A 27709-nucleotide genomic window follows, 5' to 3' on the forward strand; every position below is an offset into this window, starting at 1 on the left:
AGACGGTGTACATTTCCTGTTTCTTGTCGTGCTTTCACAAGCTGGTGTTTGCGTCCATTGATGATTGCTGTGGGAAACTGCTTCCTGTGCCGGCTGCAATGCTGATGTTCAAGAGCTGTGTTTACATTGTTAAAGAAAACTTACTCTAACCATTGTCAAAGACGGCAAGGCACTTAATGCTGTGGGAGACCACGGCAGGACAATAGCTTGAGGCCAGGTGCTTGAGACCAGCCTGGGCAATATAGTGAAACTTCATGTCTACAAAAAAATTTAAAAATTAGCCAAGAGTGGTGGTGTGAGCCTGTAGTCCTAACTCCGTGGGAGGCCGAGGCAGGAGGATCACTTGAGTGCAGGATTCAAGGCTGCAGTCAGTGTACCACGATTGCACCACTGCACTCCAGCCTCGGTGACAGAGCAGGACCTTGTCTCAAGAAAGCAAAACAAAGGGCAGGCTATTCAGGGTGATCGTGGTAGGTGTAGGGACTGCTGCAATGGGATTTTGCATTGGAGAAGACCTAGGAGCAGGGGTAGGGGCCGTGGATGGGAAATTACTAAGCGGAAACATCAGGGGTGCGGAGGGTTCTGGATGCACCGACCTAACGGCGTTCTGTGGAAGGGAGAGCAGGGAAGGCCGTGGCCTGGACCCTAAACACTCGGGAGTCCCGGCCTCTCCTGAGCAGCGCACTGACGCCAGCGTCCCAGATGTGTGTGTTAGTCCATCATCCTTTAGCCAGATTTGCTTGGAAAACCTAGACGGTGAGACTTAAAAATGTCCTGGAGAATTGTCTCCCAGCAAAGTGGCTGACCGTGTGTGGCTGTATTGTCACAGACCTTCCCAGATGTGTACGTTTCAAGTTTTGTTCAGTTGGAATTCTTTGGAAGCTGGCACAACTACATAGAAAGCCACGTAAGTCAGCCACCATGCCAGCTAACTAAAAACATTGCCTTTGTAGAGATGGGGGCTCGCTCTGTTGCCCAGGCTGGAGTGAAGTGGTGTGATCTTTGCTCACTGCAGCCTCCACCTCCCAGGTTCAAGCCATTCTCCTGCCTCAGCCTTCCGTGTAGCTGGGACTACAGGTGTGCCACCACACCTGGCTAATTTTTTTATTTTTAGTAGAGACAGGGTTTCACTGTGTTAGCCAGGATGGTCTCAGTCTCCTGACCTCATGATCTGCCTGCCTCAGCCTCCCAAAATGCTGGGATTACACGTGTGAACCGTCACGCCTGGCCGGCCCAAGCTAGCCTTGAACTCCTGTGCTCAAGTGATCCTCCTGCCTCAGCCTCCCAAAGTAGTGGGATTACAGGTGTGAGCCTCCATACTCAGCTAATTTAGCTAGTTTTTGTATTTTTTTTTTTTTTTTTTTTTTTGAGACAGAGTCTCAGTCACCCAGGCTGGAGTGCAGTGGTGTGATCTCAGCTCACTGCAGCCTCTGCCTCCCGGGTTCAAGTGATTCTCCTGCCTCAGCCTCCCAAGTGGTTGGGATTATAGGCATATGCCACCATGCCCAGCTAATTTTGGTATTTTTAGTAGAGACGGGATTTTGCCATGTTGGTCAGGCTGGTCTCTAACTTCTGACCTCAGGTGATCCTCCTGCCTCAGCCTCCCAAAGTCTTGGTATTATAGGCATGAGTCATAATGCCTGGCCCCATGTGCTGATTATTTCATTTTTCCCAAGCAAACTAGGACTTAGAGATGGTCCCACAAGGCCCCGCTGACTGCTTTGCGGCACCTCTCCACAGGACTAGTGCTGTGTGTCAGCAGACGTCACTCTGTGAGGATGGAGGTCACTCGGACACAGAGCCTGGCCTCAGGAGCCTTATGTTCCAGCAACCACTTGAAGAATAATCATAAAAATTAAAATTGTAAAATATTTTGTCAATTGTGCATTAAACCAAAAAATTAAAAATTGGCCTTAAGTGGAACAAGGAGGTACGGGATGAAGGCAGGCGAACTGTATGTCCAGACTGTGTCATGCCAGTGATGATCACCTTCAGGCCAAGTTTATGATTCAGTCTCTTAGGAACATTTTAGTTTAGTGCCCACTGACATCAAAGACTCTGCTAGTAGCTGGGGATGTAGCAAGACAAGCCCATGCCCTTAAGGAACTTGCAGTTCAAATAAACAACTGAAATACTGCGGGGCTGGGCAGAGGCTGCTGTGTGAGGGCCCAGCAGGGACACACTTAACACTGGTGTGGGCGAGATTCATCAGGAAGACTCTGGAGAAGGTGATGTGAGTGAGGATGCATGTTTCCCTCCTGGCCATGCAGAGAGGGGAGTGTGTCTGGGCAGAGCTGTCAGGCTGGGGACGACCTGGAATGTTGGGGAAGCTAAATGTGGTGATTGCTTTATTTATACAACTTGGAGTATGGAAGGGGGTCATTGAGGGAATGCTATAGCCTATGGGTGAAGGTTGGGCAGAGGCGATTTTAAGCATGTGAGTCACATGATCAGATTTTCATTTTAGAAAGCTGGGAGAATGGGCCTGCTTGGGTGGCTCACACCTTGTGTTAGTTCGTTTTCACACTGCTGATAAAGACATATCCAAGACAGGGCAATTTACAAAAGAAAGGTTTAATTGGACTTAAAGTTTCACATGGCTGGGGAGGCCTCACAATTACAACGGAAGGCAAAGAGGAGCAAGTCATGTCTTACATGGATGGCATGTAAGAGACACAGCCAACCAATCATTCCGCTCCTGGCCCCTCCCAAATCTCACATCATCCCATTTCAAAGCCAATCATGCCTGCCCAGTAGTCCCTCAAAGTCTTAACTCATTTCAGCATTAACTCAAAAGTCCACAGTCCAAAGTCTCATCTGAGACAAGGCAAGCCCCTTCCACCTATCAGCCTATAAAATCAAAAGCAGGTTAGTTACTTCCTAAATACAGTAGGGATATAGGCATTGGGTAAATACAGCCATTTCAAATGGGGAAACTGGCCAAAACACTGGGGCTACAGGCCCCACGCAGTCTGAAATCCAGCAGGGCAGTCAAATCTTAAAGCTCCAAAATGATCTCTTGTGACTCCATGTCTCACATCCAGGTCACACTGATGTAAGAGGTAGGTTCCCATGTTTTGGGCAACTCTGTTCCTTTGGCTTTGCAGGGTACCGTCTCCCTCCTGGCTGCTTTCACAGGCTGGCCTTTAGTGTGTGCAGCTTTTCCAGGTGCACAGTGCAAGCTGTCAGATCTACCATTCTGGGGTCTGGAGGATGGTGGCTGTCTTCTCACAGCTCCACAAGGTAGTGGCCCAGTGGGGACTCTCTGTGAGGACTCCAGCCCCACATTTTCTTTCCATATGGTCCTAGCAGAGGTTCTCCATGAGGACCCTGCCCTTGCAGCCAGCGTCTGCCTGGACATCCAGGCATTTCCGTACATCTCCTGAAGTCTAGGTGGAGGTTCCCAAACCTCAATTCTTGACTTCTGTGTACTCGCAGGCCCAATACCACATGGAAGCTGCCAAGGCTTGAGACTTGCATCCTCTGAAGCCACGGCCCGAGCTCTACATTGGCCCTTTTCAGCTGCGGCTGGAGCAGCTACGACACAGGACACCAAGTCCCTAGGCAGCACACAGCACGGGCACTCTGGGCCTGGTCCACAAAACCAGTTTTTCCTCCTAGGCCTCTGGGCCTGTGATAGGAGGGGCTGCTGTGAGGACTTCTGACATTTTCTCCATTGTCTTGGGGATTAACATTTGGCTCCTTGTTACTTATGCAAATTTCTGCAGCCAGCTTGAATTTCTCCTCAGAAAATGGGATTTTCTTTTCTATCACATTGTCAGGCTACAAATTTTCCAAACTTTCATGCTCTGCTTCCTTTATAAAGCCGAATGCTTTCAACAGCACCCAAGTCACCTCTTGAATGCTTTGCTGCTTAGAAATTTCCACCAGATACCCTAAATCATCTCTCAAGTTCAGACCTCCACAAATCTCTAGGGCAGGGGCAAAATGCTGCCAGTCTCTTTGCTGAAATATAACAAGACTCACCTTTGCTCCAGTTCCCAACAAGTTCCTCATCTCCACCTGAGACCCCCTCAGCCTGGACTTTATTGTCCATATTGTCATCAGCATTTTTGTCAAAGCCATTCAACAAGTTTCTAGGAAGTTCCAAACTTCCCCACATTTTCCTTTCTTCTTCTGAGCCCTCCAAACTGTTCTAGCCTCTACCTATTACCCAGTTCCAAAGTTGCCTCTACATTTTCGGGTATCTTTTCAGCAGCACCCCACTCCTGGTACCGGTTTACTTTGTTAGTCCATTTTCATGCTGCTGATAAAGGCATACTCAAGACTGGACAGTTTTCCAAAGAAAGAGGTCTAATGGATTTACAGTTCCACATGGCTGGGGAAGCCTCACAATCATGGCGGAAAGCAAGGAAGAGCAAGTCGTGTCTTACATGGATGGCAGCAGGCAAGGAGAGGAGCTTGTGTGCAGGGGAATGCCTCTTTTTAAAACCATCAGATCTCATGTGAGACTCATTCACTATCATGAGACCAGCCTGGGAAAGACTTGCCCCCATGATTCAATTACCTCTTACTGGGTCCCTCCCACAACACATGGGAATCCAAGATGAGCGGTGGGTGGGGACACAGCCAAACCATATCACACCTGTAATCCCAGCATTTTGGGAGGCTGAGGCGGGATAATTGCTCAAGCCCAGGAGTTCAAGAGCAGCCTGAGCAATATGGCGAGACTTCCTCTCTACAAAAAATAAAGCCAGCCAGCATGGGGGTGTGGGCCTGTAGTTCCAGCAGCTCTTGAGCTCAGGAAGTTGGGGCTGTAGTGAGCTACAATTGCACTGCAGTCCAGCCTAGCTGGCGGAACAAGACCCTGTCTCTAAAAAAAGGGAGAAAAGGCCAGGTGCAGTGGCTCATGCCTGTAATCCCAGCACTTTGGGAGGCTGAGGCGGGTGAGGTAGATCACAAGGTCAGGAGATTGAGACCATCCTGGCCAACATGGTGAAACCCAGTCTCTACTAAAATGCAAAAATTAGCTGCAGTGAGCTGAGATTGTGCCACTGCACTCCAGCCTGGGGACAGAGCAAGACTCTATCTCAAAAAAAATAAAAATAAAAAGGAGAAAGAAAACTCAGAGAATGCACTGGTAGAGGGTAAGACTAGAGGCTCATACAACCAGGTAGGAGACTACTACCACCATCAGGGTGTGAGGTGATGGCGCTGAATGGAGCCACTCCTTGGGGCGAAGGGGAGCAGATGGAAGTGAAATTGGAGAGAAAGCAGGGATTTGGTCAAGGCAGAGACCTGTTAGGGCAGATTCAGTGACAGGTTTGCAGATGTGTGGGTCTCTGTCAAAATGGGGGTCTTGGGGAAGAATTTATGAAGTGTTTCCTCATATTTTTTTTTTTTTTCAAATTTTGAGACAGAGTCTCACTCTGTCACCCAGGCTGTAGTACAGTGGCACGATTTTGGCTCACTGCAGCCTCTGCCTCCTGGGTTCAAGCAATTCTTCTGCCTCAGCCTTCCAAGTTGCTGGGACTATAACTGCGCGCCACCAGTCCCGCAACTAGAGCTAGGGTTTCACCATGTTGGCCAGGATGGTCTTGATCTCCTGACCTTGTGATCTGCCCGCCTCAGCCTCTCAAAGTGCCAGGAGTACAGGCGTAAACCACGGCTCTCTGCCTGTTTCCTCATATTTTAATTGCACATATTCCATTTCACGGGTTACCATTATCTGTTTTACCAGGCTTCTGTCGAAAGTGCTTTCCAGCCTTTTCTGTTAGCAGTGGCTCTCCTGCCATGTTGCAGGGTGTGCCTGTGTCAGGAGTGCCCTGGGCCGTGAGAGTTCTCCGCCACAGCCTTCTCCCTGCAGAATCTCCTGCTCATCGGCAGCAGGCTCAGCCCCCTCTTTCTTGGCGCTCAGCTGTCCTTGCCATGGCTGGCGCTCCCACGTCCTTGGTCCTCCTTTTCCCGGTGGCTTTGGGGGCACCGCCTGGTTCCCTTGCTGTCCCGTGGCAGCTCTTCATCCTGTGCTGGGTCCTCCTGTCGCCCTGAACTGCAGACCGTCTTCTAGCACGGGCTGTTCTACCTCTTCCTGGATGGTCTCATCAAGTCTTAAGGCTTTAATCACAGTAAATACCTAAAAGTAAAGCTTTAGCCACCTATTCTGGCAGATTTTTTATGATTATTATTGTAGGGACAGGGTCTTGCTATGTTGCCCAGGCTGGTCTTAACCTGGACTCAAGTGGTCCTCCCACATCAGCCTCAAAGTGCTGGGATTACAGGCATGAACCACCATGCCCAGTTGGACATACATATCTTTTGGAGGACACAGTTCAGCCCCACACATACTATCCGTGCTTCGATGATGGCCAAATTTGTGTTTCGAGTCTACACTCCCTTACTCAGAGTTTAATGTGGGTGTCTGAGAAGCATCTCAAACCTAAAATGTCCCAGCATGCTCTCCCCTCCGAGGCCACAGAAGCTGCTCCTGTTGATTGTGTCCCTTCTCTGGAACCCACTGATTGTGCCCTCTCTCATGCCCATTCACTGTGCCCCTCCCTTTTGCCCATTGACTGTGCCCCCTTGATGGCTCCAGAATGATGCTTGTAAGGGCAGGTCCTAGCTCAGCCTCTGGCATCTCAGTGGCTGTGGTCACATTGCTCAGGCTTCTCAGGTGTAAATGGCATCACAGCAGTGCCTCCCCCAGGTGTTGTGAGGGCACATGGCGCTAGGATGGCTCCTGTGCTCAGGAGGTGGCCTGGCTGCTGCCACTGCTGCTGCTGTGAGCACCCGACTCAGAGTTCCTTTTAACCATCTCACTCAGGACAGGGTGGTAGTCCTTCGGACAGGACTTGTTTCCATTTCACACGGTCTCCGAAAGTGCTGCTTTCCTTGATGTTCTTGCTAGTTCAGAACAAGTGGCACAAATGCCCTTGACCTCTACATGACCTTCTCAGGACGGCCCAGACTGAACGTCTATGACCAGGCCGTGGTCCAGCCTGGCTGCCCTCCGCTCTGCGGTGCTTCGCCACACCCACACTGCAGGTGCTGCTCATGTCCCTGCTCCATCCTTCCAGCTCATCAGTGGCATTTTGTGGTTTCCTGTTGTCATTAAGCAAGTGTGCCACGATGTACCTATCTGTAAGATGTGCACGTGTTTACGAGCATGTCCGTCTCATTCTCCCAGAGCACCTCTTTCCATCCCTGTCCCCGGCCTCTGTGTTACAGACACCAAACACCCTGAAGCGTGCCTCTCGAGTCTTGGCTGAAATAGCATCTTCTCACGGAGGCCTGCTCTGACCACACGACCCGGGAAGGCTGCCCAGGCACCCTCTCACTTCACCGTCTGCCCATCCTTGGCCCTGTGTATTGTGTCTCCTCCTCGGCTGTTTGTTCCAGGAGGGCTGAGGCCCTGGCTGTCATGCTCACTGCTGCCCCTTGGGCCGAGCACTGTCTGGCCTGTGCAGGCATGGATTTGATGTTAGTTGGGCGGTGACTGACTGGCTGGAAATGTAATAGCAAGTCAGGGCCCAGCACAGGAAAATAAGTGCTATGTCAGTGAAGGGCTGCTAAGTAGGATTTGGCTTATCACGTACTGCTAAGGCTAACTGTTTTCTCTCTGTGTAAAAATAAGAATTTTAAAAAATCGGATGTTATGGAATGAAGGAAACAAAACAAAACAGAACAAAACAACGCGCTATGACCGTTAACTGGCGTTTTTCTGGTTTTGTTCCCCAGACACCATTTGCTTTTCACCCAAGATGATTTGATGTCCTGTAGAACTCTGGCGAACCATGATGGCTACACAGACATTAAGTATAGACAGCTATCAAGATGGGCAACAGGTGAGCTTGAGCTTGATTCTGCATTCTGGCTACAAATCAGCCTGGCACTCAAGCACGGACATTGCTTTGTACACTTATAATTCAATTGCCATGAGATTGCGTGTTCAGCATTAGTGTATTACGCATTTATTGCATGTTTGTGTTCAGAACAATATGCCACAGAATAATCAATATGATTCCCTTAACTGATACCGAAATTGCCGGGACTCTTGACTTCCCTAAGTCATGACAGGGTCTTGGGAATTTACTGTCAGTGTTAATTAGCATTGTTACTTGGAAAGAAAACCTGGCTGATTTTCATGATGACAGATTCATTCCCGTGTTGACTGCTGGCTCTTCTGAGTCTCTACTGGAGTAGCTTTTGAATGGGAACCCTGTGTCTTCGTCTCCCTAGGAGGCATGAGAGGGGCTGTCCCAGCAGTGGATCTGCAAGGTGCCTGCGCTCCGTCTTTGTACCTTGCTCACGCCTGGACGCTTGTTCTGTACACAGGCAGCTCGCCGTTGCCCTCCCACCACAGATGAGACTTTGCTTTCCTGGGAGCTACAGTGTTTTGTGTTCTGTGACCTGAATGAATTGAGGAGCAAGAGGACTGAGACTTGGCTGAGGCCCTTGCCGTCTTTCTTGGCCTTCGATCTTGTTAAATGCTGTGTCTCCATTTTCCCGCTGCTAAGACGTACCTGGAAAAAACAAAAACAAGAGCCCACACTGCGCTGTGAGCCCACTGGCATTTGGCTCATCGTCCCACTGACTCTGGAGCCAGGGAAGGGATGTGGCCTGCCCTTTACTATCCTGCCTAGCAGGCAGGCTCAGCGCAGTGCCCCTCGGCTCTCCTCCCCACCTCGGGGGCTTCGATGGCAAGGGTCAGACTCCGGGTGACTCCCCGGAGCCCTGTTGATGAGTTCTGAGGAGGGGTTAGAAGCTGAGGCGCTGGGACCCTTTTCCTGGTGGTGGATTTTACCAGCCAGTCCTTGTTCGGTGCCTGTTGCAGAGTCTTGGTGGTGGCAGTGTTGTTGTTTTGCTTTGTACAGCAATTTAAGGAGGACATTCTGTGTGGTCACCCTGCTTCCTTAGCCCAGAAGTCCTTAGTCCTTCGGTATTTCCAAGTGACCTTTTTTTTTTCTAAAATGCAAATCCAATAATGTCCCTCCTGAGCTCTCCAGTGACTCCCTGTGGATTCCTGTGGGTTTCATGCAAAGACTGAGCTGCTCTGTGGCCCGAATCAGGCAGCCCCTCTGGACCCTAGGCCGTTGCCAGCATCTCTGCCTGGCACACCTTGGGCACCTCTCTGCCTGACATGGGGCACAGTATTCACTCTTCCCATCACTCTTCTCTCTCCTGCCTGCCAGGTCTTTGCTCTGACCCCACCTCTGCCTCCTGAGCATGGTGACTGCCTCTGACAGCCTGGGACAGCAGTGCTTGCTACCAGCCACCTCCTCCCAGGCAGCTGTGCCAGGTGCAGATGACACTGGAAGTGCTGTCTTTTTCATGCCCGAGTGCTTCCGCAGGGCCTGGGAAGTGTTTTATCAGCATTGTTTTAAATAAACGTGGAAACATATCTACAGCATACATAGATCATAATTATTTTGCCATTTTTCCAAGGTTGAACACATTTAGGTTTCTCTCTTTTCATAATCACTTTTTTTGAGATACTGAAATGAATCTTTTAAGGCTTTTTATTTATTTTTATTTTGTTATTTATTTATTTTGAGACGGAGCTTGGCTGCTGCCCTGGCTGGTGTGCACTGGCGCAATCTCGGCTCCCTTCAACCTCTGTCTTCCAGGTTCAAGCAGTTCTCCTGTCTCAGCCTCCTGAGTAGCTGGGATTATAGGTGTATGCTACCATGCCCGGCTAATTTTTTTGTATTTTTAGTAGAGATGGGGTTTTACCACGTTGCCCACACTGATCTCGGACTCCTAACCTCAGGTGATCCGCCCACCTCAGCCTCCCGAAGTGCTGGGATTGTAGGCGTGAGCCACCATGCCTGGCCATTGTTTTTTTTTTTTTTGAAATGGAGTCTCGCACTGTCACCCAGGCTATAGTTCAGTGGCACGATCTTGGCTCACTGCAATCTCTGCTTCCTGGGTTCAAGCAATTTTCCTGCCTCAGCCTGTCGAGTAGCTGGGACTACAGGCGTGTACCACCACGCCCAGCTAATTTTTGCTTATTTTTAGTAGAGACGGGGTTTCACTATGTTGGCCAGGATGGTCTTGATCTCTTGACCTCGTGATCTGCCCGCCTTGGCCTCCCAAAGTGCTGGGATTACAGGTATGAGCCACCGCACCCAGCCTTTTTTAAAATTTTTTTTTTTTTTTGAGACAGAGTTTCGTTCTTGTTACCCAGGCTGGAGTGCAATGGCGCGATCTCAGCTCACCGCAACCTCCACCTCCCAGGTTCAAGCGATTCTGCCTCAGCCTCCCAAGTAGCTTGGACTATAGGCGCATGCCACCATACTCAGCTAATTTTTGTATTTTTAGTAGAGACGTGGTGGCACCATATTGGCCAGGATGGTCTTGATCTCTTGACCTCATGATCTGCCCACCTCAGCCTCCCAAAGTGCTGGGATTACAGCGTGAGCCACCGCACATGGCCTTTTTAAGGCTTTTTATACACGCTGGCAGATCGCCTTACAGAAATACTGTGTCCACTTAGGCTTCCTTGCTTGTATTTTTTTTAAGAGAAAGAAAAACAGTTTTCCTAGTGTGTTGTCCCATTTAAAGGAAGCAGAATAGAAGTTATCTTACTCCAAAAACAAGAAGTTGGAGGGAAGACAGCACAGGGCTGGAGGGTGTGAGAGGCATCCTGTGGGGGTGGGCATTCATGGCAGGCCCTGAGTCTGTCTGGTCGGTGGGGGTGGCCCCACCCCCACGGCCCCAGGCTGCTTCCTCAAGGGACAGAAGCATGGCCAAATCCACCGTGGGAGACATGGCCCAGTCCTGGTCCTGAGGAGGCTGAGGTCAGGACAGTCTAATCTATTGATCATAGATAACTAGAGCTTATTGCCACAAAATTTTGTTTCTGCAAACTGATTTTTTTAATGATTTAAATACTTTTTACCTAAATGACAAAGGCGTCGCTTGTTTAAAGCAGTTTAAATGATAGTATCTGTTAAGGCTTTAAGTAAACACAGCTGGTCTTTTCCTTTCTGATTGCAGTGAAATTTTTACGGCTATGTTGGCTGATGTTTAAGGGTAGATATGGGAGATGTTCAGCACTGTCACAAATATGTAGCGTATGGAGTTAAGTTGTTTCTGTGATATGGTGAGAAGACAGACTATTTGTTTATGCTTCTCTGGCTGTCATAGTATCAAGCGTGAGGATATATAGCAACAGATGGAAGAGTAAGAGTTCCCTTCAGTAGGGCATCGTCAGTGTTGTTTTAAAAATAGTGAGCGTTTCGCAGACATTGGTTATCTCAGTTGTTAAGCAGTTTGGAAATTTGACCTTTATCTGTCTGGAAGCTGTCTGTCGGTGGTTCTCTCTCCAGGGGTCGCAGTCACGCCGCTGTCTAGAGTTCCCTCTGATGGCGTTCCTCTGGAACACCTAGTGGTTTGTGTTTGGAAATTTGACCTTTATCGGTCTTGGAAGCTGTCTGTCGGTGGTTCTCTCTCCAGGGGTCGCAGTCACGCCGCTGTCTGGAGTTCCCACTCTGATCGCGTTCCTCTGGAACACCTAGTGGTTTGTGTTTGGAAATTTGACCTTTATCGGTCTTGGAAGCTGTCTGTCGGTGGTTCTCTCTCCAGGGGTCGCAGTCACGCCGCTGTCTGGAGTTCCCACTCCGATCGCGTTCCTCTGGAACACCTAGTGGTTTGTGTTTGGTAATAAGAATTATCTTCTTCCTTTTACAGATGCAGGTAGTCACAGAGTTGAAGACAGAACAAGACCCTAACTGCTCTGAACCTGATGCAGCAGGAGTGAGCCCTCCCCCTGTGGAGTCTCAGACCCCGATGGATGTGGACAAGCAGGCCATTTATAGGTAGCGCTGGGGGTGCTGGCTGTGGGGGCGCTCAGAGGAGTGAGGAGCATTGACGAGTTTGTTAAAAGGAGCACTATAGAGCCGGGTGCAGTGGCTCATGCTTGTAATCCCAGCACTTTGGGAGGCTCAGGCGGGTGGATCACCTGAGGTCGGGAGTTCGAGACCAGCCTGACCAACATGGAGAAACTCTGTCTCTACTAAACATACAAAAATTAGCTGGGCCTGGTGGCTCATGCCTGTAATTCTAGCTACTGGGGAGGCTGAGGCAGGAGAGTCACTTGAACCCAGGAAGGGGAGGTTGCAGTGAGCTAAGACTGTGCCTTTGTATTCTAGCCTGGGCAACAAGAGTGAAACTGTCTTCTTTTTTTTAAGTAGTTAGCATTTAATGAACCTCCCTCCATGTGGCTTCAAGCTGCCAGGACACAGCGCCTGCCCCTTTCAATCTCTCCTGCCAAGGAATTTGGCCTGTAAGATGACAGGCTGCTTTGGGAGCTCTCCCTCTCCCAGAGCTTGGAAGTAGCCCGATCACACCACAGCAGTGATGGGAGCAGCCCCTGCCTCTCCCGAGCTTGGAAGTAGCCTGATCACACCACAGCAGTGATGGGAGCAGCCCCTGCCTCTCCCAGAGCTTGGTAGTAGCCCGATCACACCGCCGGAGTGATGGGAGCAGCCCCTGCCTCTCCCAGAGCTTGGTAGTAGCCCGATCACACCACAGCAGTGATGGGAGCAGCCCCTGCCTCTCCCAGAGCTTGATAGTAGCCCGATCACACCACAGCAGTGATGGGAGCAGCCCCTGCCTCTCCCAGAACTTGGAAGTAGCCCGATCACACCGCCGCAGTGATGGGAGCAGCCCCTGCCTCTCCCAGAGCTTGGAAGTAGCCCGATCACACCACAGCAGTGATGGGAGCAGCCCCTGCCTCTCCCAGAACTTGGAAGTAGCCCGATCACACCACAGCAGTGATGAGAGCAGCCCCTGCCTCTCCCAGAGCTTGGAAGTAGCCCGATCACACTGCCGCAGTGATGGGAGCAGCCCCTGCCTCTCCCAGAGCGTGGTAGTAGCCCGATCACACCGCCGCAGTGATGGGAGCAGCCCCTGCCTCTCCCAGAGCTTGGAAGTAGCCCGATCACACCACAGCAGTGATGGGAGCAGCCCCTGCCTCTCCCAGAGCTTGGAAGTAGCCCGATCACACCGCCGCAGTGATGGGGGCAGCCCCTGCCTCTCCCAGAGCTTGGTAGTAGCCCGATCACACCACAGCAGTGATGGGGGCAGCCCCTGCCTCTCCCAGAGCTTGGAAGTAGCCCGATCACACCGCCGCAGTGATGGGGGCAGCCCCTGCCTCTCCCAGAGCTTGGTAGTAGCCCAGTCACACCGCCGCAGTGATAGGAGCAGCCCCTGCCTCTCCCAGAGCTTGGAAGTAGCCCAATCACACCGCCGCAGTGATGGGAGCAGCCCCTGCCTCTCCCAGAGCTTGGAAGTAGCCCGATCACACTGCCGCAGTTACGGGGCAGCCCCTGTCTCGTTTTTAGCAGCATTCACCTGTGTCGTCTCACTGACCAAAGTCCACAATTTGTCAGGGTTGACAGTTGGGCAGAAGCTGTGGTTCCTCTTTAAGTGATAATGCCTCATTCCAACTTTCCCAAAGTACCCTGGGTGGTATTGGCGAAGTTGATCCTGTGGTGTGATGCATATACCACCAGCATTACCGCAGCCTCCAGGGTGCTTCTGGGGCTTGCTGATGCGGCTGTGGCTATGGCTCATGTGGCCCCTAAGTTTCTAGGTCTTCCTCAGTCTGGATGGCATATTGGTGGCCCAGACAAAAGAGAAACATGGAGAAATCCTGTCTCTACTAAAAATATAAAAATTAGGTGGGTGTGGTGGCGCGTGCCTGTAATCCCAGCTACTTAGGAGGCTGAGGCAGGAGAATCGCTTGAACCCAGGAAGTGGAGGTTGCGGTGAGCAGAGATTGCACCATTGCACTCCAGCCTGGGCAACAAGGGTGAACACTGTCTTAAAAACAGAAAAGAGGCCGGGCACGGTGGCTCACGCCTGTAATCCCAGCACTGTGGGAGGCCGAGGCGGGTGGATCACGAGGCCAACAGATTGAGACCATCCTGGTCAACATGGTGAAACCCCATGTCTACTAAAAATACAAAAATTAGCTGGGCATGGTGGCACGTGCCTGTAATCCCAGCTACTCAGGAGGCTGAGGCAGGAGAATTGCCTGAACCCAGGAGGCGGAGGTTGCGGTGAGCCGAGATTGTGCCATTGCACTCCAGCCTGGATAACAAGAGCGAAACTCTGTCTTAAAAAAAAGAAAGAAAAGAAAAAGGAGCACTAGAGTTAGTAGCAAGGCAGAGTCATGAGGTGCTTATGATGTGATGACTGCTCGGCTGAAAATGTCCTCAGATCACAGTGTTCCTTCTGGCCGGGCGTGGCGGCCCATGCCAATCCCAGCACTTTGGGAGGCTGAGGTAGGTGGACCACTTGAGGTTAAGAGTTTGAGACCAGCTTGGCCAACATGGTGAAACCCATCTCTGCTAAAAATACAAAACATTAGCCAGGCATAGTAGCACATGTCTGTAATCCTAGAAACTAGGGAGGCTGAGACAGGAGAATAACTTGAACTGGGGAGGCAGAGGTTGCAGTGAGCTGAGATCTTGCTACTGCACTCTAGCCTGGGCGGTAAGAGCGAAACTTTGTCTCAAAGAAAAAAAAAAGATGTTATTTCTAATACCTAAAAATAAAGTTTTAGAATATAAATCTATAAATATGAATTTTGTATGACCTTGCAAAAAGAAATATTCAGGCCCAGATGATTTTACTGAGAATTCTATCAACATATAAAGAAGAAAGAGCAGCAAGTCTGCAGTGTCTCTCAGGAAGGAGAGGAGGAGGGAAGGCTTCCCACCTCACTTTATAATTGACATTACTCTGATGCCAAGACTGAAGACAATAGCACATCAGAAAAATACAGGCCAAATAGCCTTCATGAGTTCAGATGTAAAACTCATCCATAAAATACTAATCATCAATTCTAGCCATATGTAAACAGCGTAATACCTGGCGACCGAGTCAGGATTTTCCTGGGATGCAAGACTGCTTTAGTATTTAACAGTCAGTCAGGCCAGGCATGGTGGCTTATGCCTGTAACCCCAGCACTTTGGGAGGCTGATGTAGATAGATCACCTGAGGTCAGGAGTTCAAGATCAGACTGGCCAACATGGCAAAACACCTTCTCTACCAAAAAAGTACAAATATTAGCCGGGTGTGGTGGCACATGCCTGTAGTCCCAGCTACTCTGGAGGCTGAGGTGGGAGCTGAGGTGGGAGAGTCACTGGAACCTGGTAGGTGGAGGTTGCAATGGGCTGAGATCGTGCCACTGCATCCAGTCGGGATGACAGAGTGAGATCCTATCTAAAAAAAAAAATTTTCTTTTTAAAGTTCAGCATAGAGTTATACATGACTGTTGCTACCAAGCTAGCTTGGAAATTTACTGCTTTTGGTCAAAATACACTCTTGAGCTAATGCTTTCTTCCAGCTGGTTGTCTTCCTGCCCGCCCTGTGTCATAAAATGGGGGTCCTTTACTGCATTATCAAGGAGAAGGCAAGACTGGGACATCTAGCCCACAGGAAGACCTGCACCACTGTCACCTTCACACAGGTTCACTCGGAAGACAAAGGCGCTTTGGCTAAGCTGGTAGAAGCTAATAGGACCAGTTACAATGACAGATACGATGAGATCCGCCGTCACTGGGGAGGCAATGCCCTGGGTCCCAAGTCTGTGTCTCATCGCCAAGCTCGAAAAGGCAAAGACTAAAGAGCTTGCCACTAAACTGGGTTAAATGTGCACTGTTGAGTTTTCTGTACATAAAAGTAATTAAAACAATACCAATTTTTCTTTAAAAAGTTATGTATGACTCAGCAGTTCTACTCCTATGCATGTATGTACCCAAGACAAATGAAAACAAAGTCCAGCAAACGTGTGTGTGAATCTTCATAGCACTGTCTTATCATGGCCAAAAGGTAGAAACAACGCCCATGCCCATCAGCTGATGAATGAGCAGACGCATTATGGCATCTCCATGCGATGCAGTACTATTCAGTGTAAAAGGTAATGGAGTGGCCAGACGCAGTGGCTCATGCCTGTAATCCCAGCACTTTGGGAGGCCAAGGCAGGCAGATCACCTTAGGTCAGGAGTTCGAGACCAGCCTGGCCAAAATGGCAAAACCTTGTCTCTACTAAAAATATAAAAATTAGCTGGGCATGATGGGTGCCTGTAGTCTCAGCTACCTGGGGAGGCTGAGTAGGAGAATTGCTTAAACCCAGGAGGCAGAGGTTGCAGTGAGCTGAGATGGTGCCACTGCACTCCAGCCTGGACAACAGAGCAAGAGTCTGTCCCCCACCCCAAAAAAGTACTGAAACCCGTTACAACATTGGTAAGCCTTAGACACATTATGCTGTGGGGACAAGCCAGACACCACGGTCACATGTCCGACGATTCCCATTTATATGAAGAGTATAAACAAAACAAAACAAAGGAATGTCTAGAAGAGACAAACACAGAGATAGCAAGTAGGTTTTAGTAGGCGGGCGTTCGGGAAAAGGTGGAGGATGACTGCTGTTGGATACAGGGTTTCTTTGGGGGATGATGGAGTGTTCTGAAGTTGGCTGTGGCAATGGCCGCGCAACTCTGAAAACCACTGAGTTGTGTACTTTAAATGGATGAACCGTGTGGTGTGTGAATTTTAACCCAACAGAGGTGTTACATGGATAGTGCAGGCGCGCATGCGAAGACATTCTCATGGGCGTAGAACGTACGTGTCTTCCTTTTTCTCTTTGCTCCTCAGGCACCCACTGTTTCCATTGTTAGCTTTGCTGTTTGAAAAGTGTGAGCAATCCACACAGGGCTCTGAGGGCACAACTTCTGCCAGTTTTGATGTAGACATCGAAAATTTCGTAAGGAAGCAAGAGAAGGAAGGGAAGCCCTTCTTTTGTGAAGATCCAGAAACTGACAATTTAGTAAGTAAAATACATTTTATTTTTATTTTTCAAAATGTGAGATCTGTTCCTGAAATCTAAACTTCTAAGTAGAACTTTAGACTGCTTGTAGTTCTTCTAAAGGAAAGGCTCGTGCAACCATAAAATCACTTACTTTTACGGTGTGTGTAATGTGGATAGCCCTGTCTTCAGCCTTCTCTAGGTGTCCTTTATTTATTTAGTTTTTATATTTAAACTTATTTTATTTTTGCTAGACACAGGTCTTGCTGTGTTGCCCAGGGTGGTCTCAAACTCCTAGCCTCAAGCAGTCCTCCATCCTCAACCTCCAAAGGCCCAACCTACACTTTCATTTAAAAATCAAATAAAATGAGCCAGGCGTGGTGGCTCATGCCTGTAATCCCAGCACTTTGGGAGGCCGAAGCGGGCAGATAATCTGAGGTCAGGAGTTCAAGACCAGCCTAACCAACATGGAGAAACCCTGTCTCTACTGAAAATACAAAATTAGCTGGTGTGGTGGTACATGCCTATTATCCCAGCTACTTGGGAGGCTGAGAAAGGAGAATTGCTTGAACCTGGAAGGCAGAGTTTATGGTGAGCCAAGATTGCGCCATTGCACTCCAGCCTGGTCAAGAAGAGCGAAACACTGTCTAAAAATAAATAAATAAAATAAAATCATTTGAGCCTCCTTGCTAAATGGACACGGGGATTGGGTTCTCTGTACAGTGTCTGTAAAGGTCTGTGGGGTGGGGCTGGGTGCTCGGGCAGCCTGCCTGTGCCCCACGTCTGTCCTTCGTTTATCATGGACGTGGACACAGGCTTTATTCTCCAAGACAGCTCTGTCTCAAGGCTGACACTGACTTTCAGTGCCCTCCTCCCAAGGCCGGGGTTCCAAAATGCAAAGTGTTCTGTGCCCTCCAAAGGCAAGCGAGAACTCCTGGGTTCCATCGTCACTGGAGTGCCCTGAGTGAGCTGTGCCCGAGGCACCTGTACGGTGCCGTCAGCATGGTCTGGGCAGGCCGCGCTCTCTGAGTCTGCTCTCCTGCCGGAGTGTAACCACGTGTTTGCTTCCCAGATCTGGATACACAAAGAACCAGCATCAGGGAACCTTCCCTGGGTTCCTTTTGAGCCATCTTGGTCCCACATCAAAACCCTGGTCAGGGCCTTCAGCAGAAAGGGTTTTTTGAAAACTCGTTTTTCCTGAATAAATTGCTGAGATCTTAGTTTTTTAAAAAATTCTCCGTATATGCTCACTGCTTACCACCAAATAGATTTTGCGGGGAATTACCTGACTTGGATCTGTCTCCTTCTCTCTGAAATGAGACTGACAGTGCATGCTCTTTGGGGGTGAGGATCAGAAGCTCTCTCTGCCCCTGAGGCTGTGGTCTGCATCCATCTTCCCATTGGCCCACACCTGGCTTGGCCCCATGAGTAGAGCACAGGTGTCCTCTATACCCCACCAGGCTGGCAGGGACCAAGGTTCTCCTGACTGGTGAGTGTTTAGCACAGGGCCTACCAGAGCTGGACACGCCATCATTTTTGTTATTGATTGATTCATTAATTCACTGCATAGATGCATATGAATTACTACCACCAGGTTTACAGGTGAAGGAGCTGGGTCTCAGAGTTGCTGATTCATAGGCAGCTGGTACTTATGATGATATGGTTGCATTATTGGTATTATCTATTGCTGTGGGACAGATTACCCCAGAACATAGTAACTTAATACAAAACTATACAACTTTGGCCAGCCATGGTGGCTCATGCCTGTAATCCCAGCACTTTGGGAGGCTGAGCCAGGCGGATCACCTGAGGTCAGGAGTTCATGACCAGCCTGACCAACGTGGTGAAACCTAATCTCTACTAAAAATACAAACATAGCTGGGTGTGGTGGTGCATGCTTGTAGTCCCAGCTACTCGGGAGGCTGAGGCAATAGAATCACTTGAACCCAGGAGGCGAAGGTTGCAGTGAGCTGAGATCGCGCCATTGCACTCCAGCCTCCAGCCTGGGCAATAAGAGCAAAACTCTCAAAAAAACAAAAACAAAACAAAACTATACAACTTTTAGAAAAATCACGAGAGAAAATCTTTAGAATCTAGGACTAGGCGAAGAGTTCTGACACCAAAATGCACGTGATGAAAATGTGGAACCACCTAGGGGGAGTATGGATGTATCCCTATTGTGGATGTAGAGACAGGAGTAGATGAGGTGAGTCACTTGTCCTGAGCGAGTAAGTGGCAGGGCTAGGCTTTGGCTCACAGCCCACACACCTAGCAGTGGGACACGCTGAGGTCGGCACCACGCACCTTTGTCTTCCCTGCACAGCAGATGCAGCCGAATACCAAAGCCCAGGTCAGTGGCACTGGAGCAGCTCATCACTCCATAGGATTCTGATGTGATTCCACCTTGGTTACCGGCAGTGAAGGTGGTTCCATCTAATGACAGAACTGGTGTGTGTGGCATGATAACTTACAATGATGCTACCTTCTCTCTGAAAGGCTTCATTTTCTCTGCTCTAGATGGTGAAAGCAATCCAGGTTTTGCGCATTCATCTTCTTGAGCTGGAAAAGGTTAATGAACTCTGCAAAGATTTCTGCAGTCGATACATTGCTTGTCTGAAAACGAAAATGAACAGTGAGACGCTGTTGAGTGGAGAGCCTGGAAGCCCGTACTCCCCCGTGCAGTCCCAGGTACTTACACTGCGGTTCTTGCTTTACCTCTGCCACGGTGAACACCTGCATTGAGTCGTGAGACCATCAGCTCTTTCAGAATTCGCTGGGTCATCTTACTGGCGCTCTACAAGAAGGACCCTCTAGTCTCTGACCCAGCCTGGTCTGGAAATGAACTCCCTCAGGGTATGAAGTGAGTCCTCAGTCTGCCTACTGGGCCCCATCCCATGTTTATGGAGGGTACAATTCCATTCATTTCTTTATTTCTTCTTAAAAAACTTTGTTTGTTCTTTTAAAAAAAACTGTGTAAAATATACGTAATCTAAAATGTATCATCTTAGCTCTTTTACAATGTACAGTTCGGTGCATTAAGTATACGCACACTGTTGGCCAACCGTCAATGCCAGCCATCTCCAGGGCTTTCTCATCTTCTCAAACTCAAACTGACCCCTTGAACACTCATTCCCTAGTCCCCCTGCCCTCGCCCCTGGCACCCACCATTCTATCAGTCTCTGAATTCGACCACTCCAGGCCTCTCATGTTAAATGGAATTGTACAGTGTTTGTCCTTTGGGTCCTTTGCTTATTTCATTGATCAGAATGCCTGTAAGGTTCATCCATGAGGGAGCACTATGGTGTTTTAGCCATTCTGATGATACGATACGTCGTAATAGTAATATTTCTTTGTGGTTTTAATTTTCATTTCCCTGATGACTAATGACGTTGAACATTATGCCCTCTGTGTACCTTTTTTTTTTTTTTTTTTTTGAGATGGAGTCTTGCTCTCGCCCAGGCTGGAGTGCAGTAGTTCGATCTCGGCTTATTGCAACCTCCACCTCCCAGGTCCAAGCAATTCTTCTGCCTTAGCCTCCCGAGTAGCTGGGATTGCGGGCACCACCACGCCCAGCTAATTTTTGTATTTTTAGTAGAGTTGGGGTTTCACCATGTAGGCCAGGGTAGTCTCGAACTCCTGACTTTGTGATCCACCTACCTTGGCCTCCCAAAGTGCTAGGATTACAGGTGTGAGCCACCGCAACCGGCTGCTCTGTGTATTTTCTCCGGGTAAATATCTACTTATGTCTTTTGTCTATTTTCTAATTGGATTTTTTTTTTTAACTTCTGAATGTTGAGTGTTCTTTGCTTATTATAGGTACTAGTTCTCTGCTGGGTATATGGTGTGCAGATGTTTCCTCTCACTCTATAGTAGCTAAGTATTTTTTTCATCCTCTTAACAGGCCTTTTTCAGAGCCAACGTTTTTAGTCCTAAGAAAGTTCAGTTTATTAGGTTTTCCTTGTATGGGTCATTCTTTCAGTGTCAAGTCCGAGAACTCTTTGTCGATCCCTAGATCTCAAAGATTTGGTCTTATGTTTTTTTCCTAAAAGTCTTTAAGTAGAGACAAACTTAGACTCCTGGGCTCAAGTGTGAATCACCATGCCCGGTCTCCTAAAAGTTTTATGGTTTTACATTTTACATTTATTCTAACCGTGATCCATTTTGAGTTGATTTTTGTATGAAGTGTGAGGTTCAGCTTGGCTTATGGATGCCCATTTGCTCCAGCACTGTGTATTCAGAAAGCTACTTTCCCCCACGGAACAGCTTTTTGCTGCTTTAGCAGAAACCAGTTGGGCATATTTATGGGCCTGTCTGTCTTCTGCTCCGTTGATCCGTCCGTCCCACAGTCTCGATTACCGTAGCTGTGGAATGAGTCTCAAAACTGGGCAGACTGTTTCTGCCCACCCTGTTATTCCTTTTCAAAGTTGTTGTAGCCATTCTGGTTCCTTTGGCTATCCGCATACATTTTAGAATGCTCTTGTCTAGAGCTACAAAACAATCTTGCTGAGATCTTGATAGGAGTTGCATTACACCTGTCTATCAATGTGGGGAGCACCGGCGTCTTTACCGTGTTGAGGTTTCCATCTACAAGAACGGCATGTCTCTCCCCTGACTGACAGCTCTGATTGCTTTCCTCAGTGTTTTACGGTTTTTGACACATACATTGTGTACATGCGTTTTTAGAATTATACCCAAGCGTTTCCTTTCCTGGCCTGTGCCATCTTGGGTAAAAGTAGCAAGAGCAGACATCCTGGCCTTGTCACTGCCTTAGGGGACATCCTTCAGTCACTCACTGTTCATGATGTCAGTGGCAGGTTTTTTCTAGATCCTCCTTATCAAGTTGAGGAAGTTTCCCTATTTTGCTTTTCTTCGGAGAGATTTTATTTTGTTCAATTTTGTTAAGTGCTTTTCCAGCACTGATCGATCTGACTATGTGATTTTTCTTCTTTAGCCTGTTAATAATGGGCACTACATGGATTGGTGTTTTGAGTACGGAACAAGCTTTCTATTCCTGGAATAAACCCCACGTGGTCATGGCACATAGTTCTTCTCATATGTATTCTTGGATTCCACTGGTTAACGTTCTGTTCGGCACTTCCGTCTGTATTTACGGGATGTTGGTGTGTGGTTTTCTTTTTCATACTGTCTTTGGTTTTGGCATCAAGATACACAAACTTACATGAAATGGATTGGTAACTATTCCCTCCTGTTAGTTTTTTCTGGAGAGTATGTAGACTTGGTGGTAATTCTTAAATGTTCAATAAATAGAATTGGTCTGTTTCACCTAAGATGTTGGATTGAGGAGTTGAGAGTTGGCCTGGTATTCTCTTTAGCCTTTTGGTGTCTGCAGGGTCTGTGGTGATCTCTCCCTGTTTCATTTCTGATACTGGTCTTTCCTGTCTTTTTTTTTTTTTTGGTCAGTCTCTCTAGAGGTTTATGTAATTTTTAAAGAACAGCATTTTGTTTCGTTTATTTTGGGGGGTTGGTGTTTTTCTGTCTTAGCTTCATTGCCTTCACACTCTGACCTTTATTATTTCCTTACTTCTGCTTTGAGTTCACGATGTTCCTCTCTTTCTAAGATCGTAGGTGGGATCTGGGATGATTGACTTCACTGCCTTCACTTTTCTGACGCCCGAATTAATGTGGGCAGCTTTAAGCGTAGCCGCTAAGCTTACACATTCTGCTCGACGGTGGCCCACAGAGTCATCCCCTTGGGATGATGTCCCCTTATGCTATTTAACTGCTCACACATCAGGGCGCGTGAGTGTGCCAGTCCCAGCACTGGAGGCTCCTCTGCCCTACCAGCTGCCCACCCAGGCATCACATTCAGTGGATAAAGTGGTCCATATGGAGCCCTCCGAGGGGCATGGACAAACATTTGCCTGGAGCGCACTGCAGGCCGGGCACAGTCCCAAGCACCATGCAAGCAACAACACCAGGGAAAGCCAAGATCACACTTAGTCTGTGCTGGGGCCAAGAGTGAAGGCGGATGCCAGGGGCCGACTCCCCAGCATGGCTTGGTCACTTCCAGTGCCTCCCAGGCCTGTGGTTTCATCTGTTGAATGTTTTCATTGGTCAAGGAGAGCTTGGTTCATGGAAGACTCAAGAGTCCACCAAGCCAAGTCTAATGAAGAAGGTGGGGGATCAGAAAGCAGGGTCTTCCTAGTCACACCTCCCGGCTGTGAGGCACGTGGAATATGCCTTCAGCGAGAGGAAGATAATCTCTTGGGAGCCACAGTGCAGGCTGACGTTGTGTCTGATACACAGCGCACATCTCGGTTTCCGTGTGTGGTGCGTGCATTCCGAAAGCTGCGCCATCTGAGGATGCTCTTTCCCTCAAGCTTCTCTTTCCTCTTTTAATGGTGTCATGATGCCACTTACTTTGAATTTCTAACCCTGAGTTTTCCGTTTTCTAGTAATTTCTTCCACGTGTGTGTTCTGACTTGCAGCAGATTCAAAGTGCCATGACAAGCACTATCAGCCCCCAGGGAATCGTGGTGCCGGCGTCGGCGCTGCAGCAGGGAAACGTAGCCATGGCGGCCGTGGCAGGTACGATGACGGGAAAATGACGCGCTCTCCGTGAGGTTTTTCGGGAAAAGGTTCTGTGTGTTAGAATGATGATACAAACTGCTTTTAAGTTAATGCCCTTTTCTAATACAGCAATGGTAAAAGCTAGAGGTCTCCGAATGCCTGTTTCTTGTTAATTCTCAATAACAAATATCTTATGCAGATTGTGTTTCTTTGTTTCTCTTCCAAAAATATTTTGGAAACAAGAAAGGTTTTATACAGGAGTTGAAAATATACAGCAAAAAATTATTTGTCATTTTCAAATAACATAGCTTTTAATTGTGTTTTTAATAGACTGTGAAAATCTTGTTTTATCATTAACTGATGACAATCAAATAAAAATGCGGTCTTAGCATTAGTATTATTTGTAGAACAAAAACCACTGTAGGAAGGGGGACAGATTCCAGAGTTCCCTGGTGGGTAGGGAGCAGTGAAGACACAAAGCATCAGCCGGGCACGGTGGCTCACGCCTGTAATCCCAGCACTTTGGGAGGCCAAGGCGGGTGGATCATGAGGTCAGGTGATCAAGACCAGCCTGGCCAACACAGTGAAACCCCATCTCTACTAAAAATACAAAAGTTAGCCAGGTGTGGCACGTGCCTGTAATCCCAGCTACTCAGGAGGCTGAGGCAGGAGACTCTCCTGTACCCGGGAGGCGTGGTTCCAGCGGGCCGCGACCACGCCATTGCACTCCAGCCCGGGTGACAGAGTGAGACTCCATCTCAGACGACAACAACAACCAAACAGACAAAAACAAAACAGCCCGCAAAGCATCATGAAAATGGGACACGGCGAGGAGGGCGGGGTAGAAATTTACCCCGGAAGACCTCACATGGTAGCACAAAGGGAAACCTCAGTGGGAAGAGAAGGCGCTGTTGGTCAAAAATATCACTAGAATAAAGTAGTTGTTATTTAGAACCCTGGGCCAAATCCTTAACATGTGCTAATTTTAGGGAAAAGTAGAAGGAGAGGCTAGCAAAAGGAAGAGAGCCCTCACACCTGAGGTCGGTCAGTGGTGTGTGAGCCGGGCTGTGGGGTCCTGGGCACACAGTGCCTGCCCACCTCCCACCCACTGCTTCGGGTGCCTGAGCAGCCTGCCCGGGGAGTTGGTTTTGATACCTTATAGTGACGAGTCAACTGGCAAAGGATTGTTGATCATTTGAAATGATTTAAAAGCTCATCAAACAAACTAGAGATTTTATTCCTTTGTAAGTATATCAAGAAGAGGGCTGGGGGCAGTGGCTCACGTCTGTAATCCCAGCACTGTGGGCGGCCAGGAAGAGGAGTTGAGGCCAGGAGTTAGAGACCAGCCTGGGCAACAAGGCAAGATCCCTGTTTACAAAAGAAGAAAAAACAAGAAGGATTTAAATCATTGAGACTTATAGGCAGCCTCATTTTGGATTCTCCCTTTCCAGGTGGCACAGTGTATCAGCCTGTCACGGTCGTCACTCCCCAAGGCCAAGTGGTCACGCAGACGTTGTCGCCCGGGACAATTAGGATCCAGAACTCCCAGGTGTGTGTGCCATTTTCTGGAAGGCTTTGGGGGCGAGTGCTGCCCACATGGGGCACAGGTGCAGCAAGCACGAGCCCTTCCCTCTGCCTGAAGAGCCTTTGTCTTGTGTAGCAATTTCTAGTTTCTCTGAATGTCAGTGTTTTCTCTGTACTCTCATCTCTCTCACTGTAGAAAATTTGGGAAGTTCAGAAAATTCTGAAGAAACAGGAAAAAGTCACTCATAACCCTCCCCTCTCCTCCCCCTGTCATCCAGTGCTAACATTGGATCGTGTGTGCCCACCAGGGGCAGAGGTCTCATGGGCACACTCTCCCTGGGGTCCCCACAGAGGGCACGGCAGAACTACCAGGCAAGCCTTTCAGACCAGTGAGGCCGGCCCACGCCTCCACTGGGAGAATGTTGTTGGGCTGGGGCTTTCAGGCCTCGCTGCCCTGTGGCGGCCGAGCCTTCCCCATCATTGGTGTGTGTTACTGGTTCTTACTTTAAGAACGTTGATTCTGGGCCGGACATGGTAGTCCCAGCACTTTGGGAGGCCGAGGCAGGCGGATCACAAGGTAAGGAGTTCAAGACCAGCCTGGCCAACATGACAAAACTCTGTCTCTAAAAATACAAAACTTAGCTGGGTTCAGTGGTGCATGCTTGTAGTCCTAGCTACCAGGGAGGCTGAGGCAGAAGAATTGCTTGAACCTGGGAAGCAGAGGTTGCAGTGAGCTGAGATCATGCCACTGCACTCCAGCCTGGGCAACAAGAGTGAAGCTCTGTCTCAGAAAAACGAAAACAAACCCACATGTTTTTGAGACTTTGCAAAACTAAAGACGACTTTATTTTGACCTCATATTTGATATGCAGTCTGTTTACTTGTAGAATTCCAGGTTGAAAATTCTTTCTACCCCATGTTGGGAAAGCATTATTTTTGTTTTTTGTTTTTCTGAGACGACGTCTCACTCTGTTACCCAGGCTGGAGTGTCGTGGTGTGACCTTGGCTCACTGCAACCTCCACCTCTCAAGTTCAAGCGATTCTCCTGCCTCAGCCTCCCTAGTAGCTGGGATTACAGGCATGTACCACCATGCCCAGCTAATTTTTGTATTTTTAGTAGAAATGGGGTTTCACCATGTTGGCCAGTCTGGTCTGGAAATCCTGGGCTCAAGCAGTCTGCCTGCCTCTGCCTCCCACAGTGCTGGGGTTACAGGCGTGGGCTGCTGTGTCCGGCTCTCAAGAAGGTTGTTCTTTTTTCCAATCTTTTGTGCTTTTCTCCTCTTACAGAAGCTTCTTTTTTTTTTTTTTTTTTTTTTCTTTTTGAGCCAGAGTCTTGCTCTGTTGCCCAGGCTGGAGTGCAGTGGCATGCTCTCAGCTCACTGCAACCTCCGCCTCCTGAATTCAAGCAATTTTCATGCCTCAGCCTCCAGAGTGTCTGGGATTACAGGCGCAAGCCAGCACACCCAGTTAATTTTTGTATTTTCAGTAGAGATGGGGTTTTTACCTTGTTGGCTAAGCTGGTCTCGAACTCCTGACCTTGTGATCAACCCACCTTGGCTTCCCAAAGTGCTGGGATTATAGGCATGAGCTACCACGCCCGGTGAGAAGCTTCTCTTTTCTTGCAGGTGCTCTGATTTTTTTTTTTTTTTAAATAAAGAGACAAGGTCTCACTCTGCCACCCAGGTTGGAGTACAGTGGAGCAAACAGCCCATTGTAGCCTTGACCTCCCAGGCTAAGCAATCCTCCCATCTCCACCTCCTGAGTTGCTGGGACTGCAGGCATGTGTCACCTTGCCCAGTTAATTTTAAACTTTTTATAAAGACGAAGTCTCACTATGTTGCCCAAGCTGGTCTCGAACTCCTGGGCTCAAACAGTCCTCCTGCCTTGGCCTCCCAAAGTGCTGGGATTACAGGTGAGTCACCGTACATATTAGGTTTATATGCAAGTTCTTAAATAGGCTGACCTATCCGTGCTGCGGGCCCTCCAGAGTGGTCTCCCTTCCTCCCCTCACTGCTCTGTGCAGTGTTCAGTGGCAGCGTCATCTCAGCAGGCACCTGGCGAGGCTGTGTGAGAGGCGCTGTGCCAGAGCCTGAGCACCGCCTTGTGACGCGTAGATCATCTCTTGTGTTTTGTGAGAAGGAATTTAACAAAGAAACGCCATTCACATCTTTTTCTTTTAAAATCGAGTCGGCAGAGTAGCCTGCCCTTTCCTGGGTGACGGGAGGGAAGGCCTGGCTTGCCAGTACCTGCTGAGGCGTCTGGAACAAGGAGTCGGCCTGTACCCTCCTGCTCTGCGGCTCCTCTTCCTGCCTTCGTGCTGTTTCTGTTTCTTTTCCCTGTGCTTCCCTGGCGTGTCCTGCTCTTGAGAGTTGGATTTTCTGGTGTTCCTGTTCACTCTCATTGGTTCTTGAAATCCCTTTTCAGTGAGGAAGTCACATGTTCTCTCTGCCCTCTCTGTAGGAGGCACAGGTGGGAGCAGATGCTGGGGGAGAGGGTCACGGCGCGATGGGCTCTGAGCCTCCCCGCCTGAGAGGCCTGAGAGCCGGGTCACTAGTGCAAAGACTTATCCCGTGCCAGCCTGGGCATCAGGGTGGGACCCTGTCTCTACAAAAATTAGAAGAAATTAGCTGGGTGTGGTGATGTGTGCCTGTGATCCCAGTTACCCAGGAGGCTGAGCTGGAAGAATCACTTGAGCCCAGGAGTTCAAGGCTGTAGTGAGCTGTGATTGCACCACTGCACTCCAGCCTTGGTGACAGAGCAAGATCTTATCTCGAAAGAAAGAAAAGCCCAATAATGTGGAGGGAGTGGTGTCCTAAAACGTCAGCCCACACAGGGTTCCCGTGTGTGTGCCTTGACTACGGGTCATTCACCTGGCCG

The 27709-nt window shown here is 48.9% G+C and overlaps 1 protein-coding gene across 6 annotated transcripts in view; it reads left to right on the forward strand.

Moving 5' to 3' along the window:
- PKNOX1 (PBX/knotted 1 homeobox 1) overlaps window positions 1–27709 on the forward strand; it is a 66350-nt gene that overhangs the window by 24286 nt on the left and 14355 nt on the right. For 3 of the 6 annotated variants that reach the window (XM_035283306.3, XM_054249092.2, XM_078358804.1), the window contains exons 2-7: window positions 7696–7802; window positions 11650–11777; window positions 16627–16798; window positions 19295–19465; window positions 23227–23326; window positions 24760–24857. In XM_035283306.3, the coding sequence (XP_035139197.1) occupies window positions 7752–7802; window positions 11650–11777; window positions 16627–16798; window positions 19295–19465; window positions 23227–23326; window positions 24760–24857 (720 nt within the window). In that variant the 5' untranslated portion in view covers window positions 7696–7751. The remainder of the gene's footprint in view (window positions 1–7695; window positions 7803–11649; window positions 11778–16626; window positions 16799–19294; window positions 19466–23226; window positions 23327–24759; window positions 24858–27709) is intronic. The other 3 variants (XM_035283308.3, XM_078358805.1, XM_078358806.1) reach the window with 3 other exon arrangements.

Source organism: Callithrix jacchus, chromosome 21 (assembly GCF_049354715.1).
Source record: "Callithrix jacchus isolate 240 chromosome 21, calJac240_pri, whole genome shotgun sequence".
NCBI classification, from domain to species: Eukaryota; Metazoa; Chordata; class Mammalia; order Primates; family Cebidae; genus Callithrix; species Callithrix jacchus.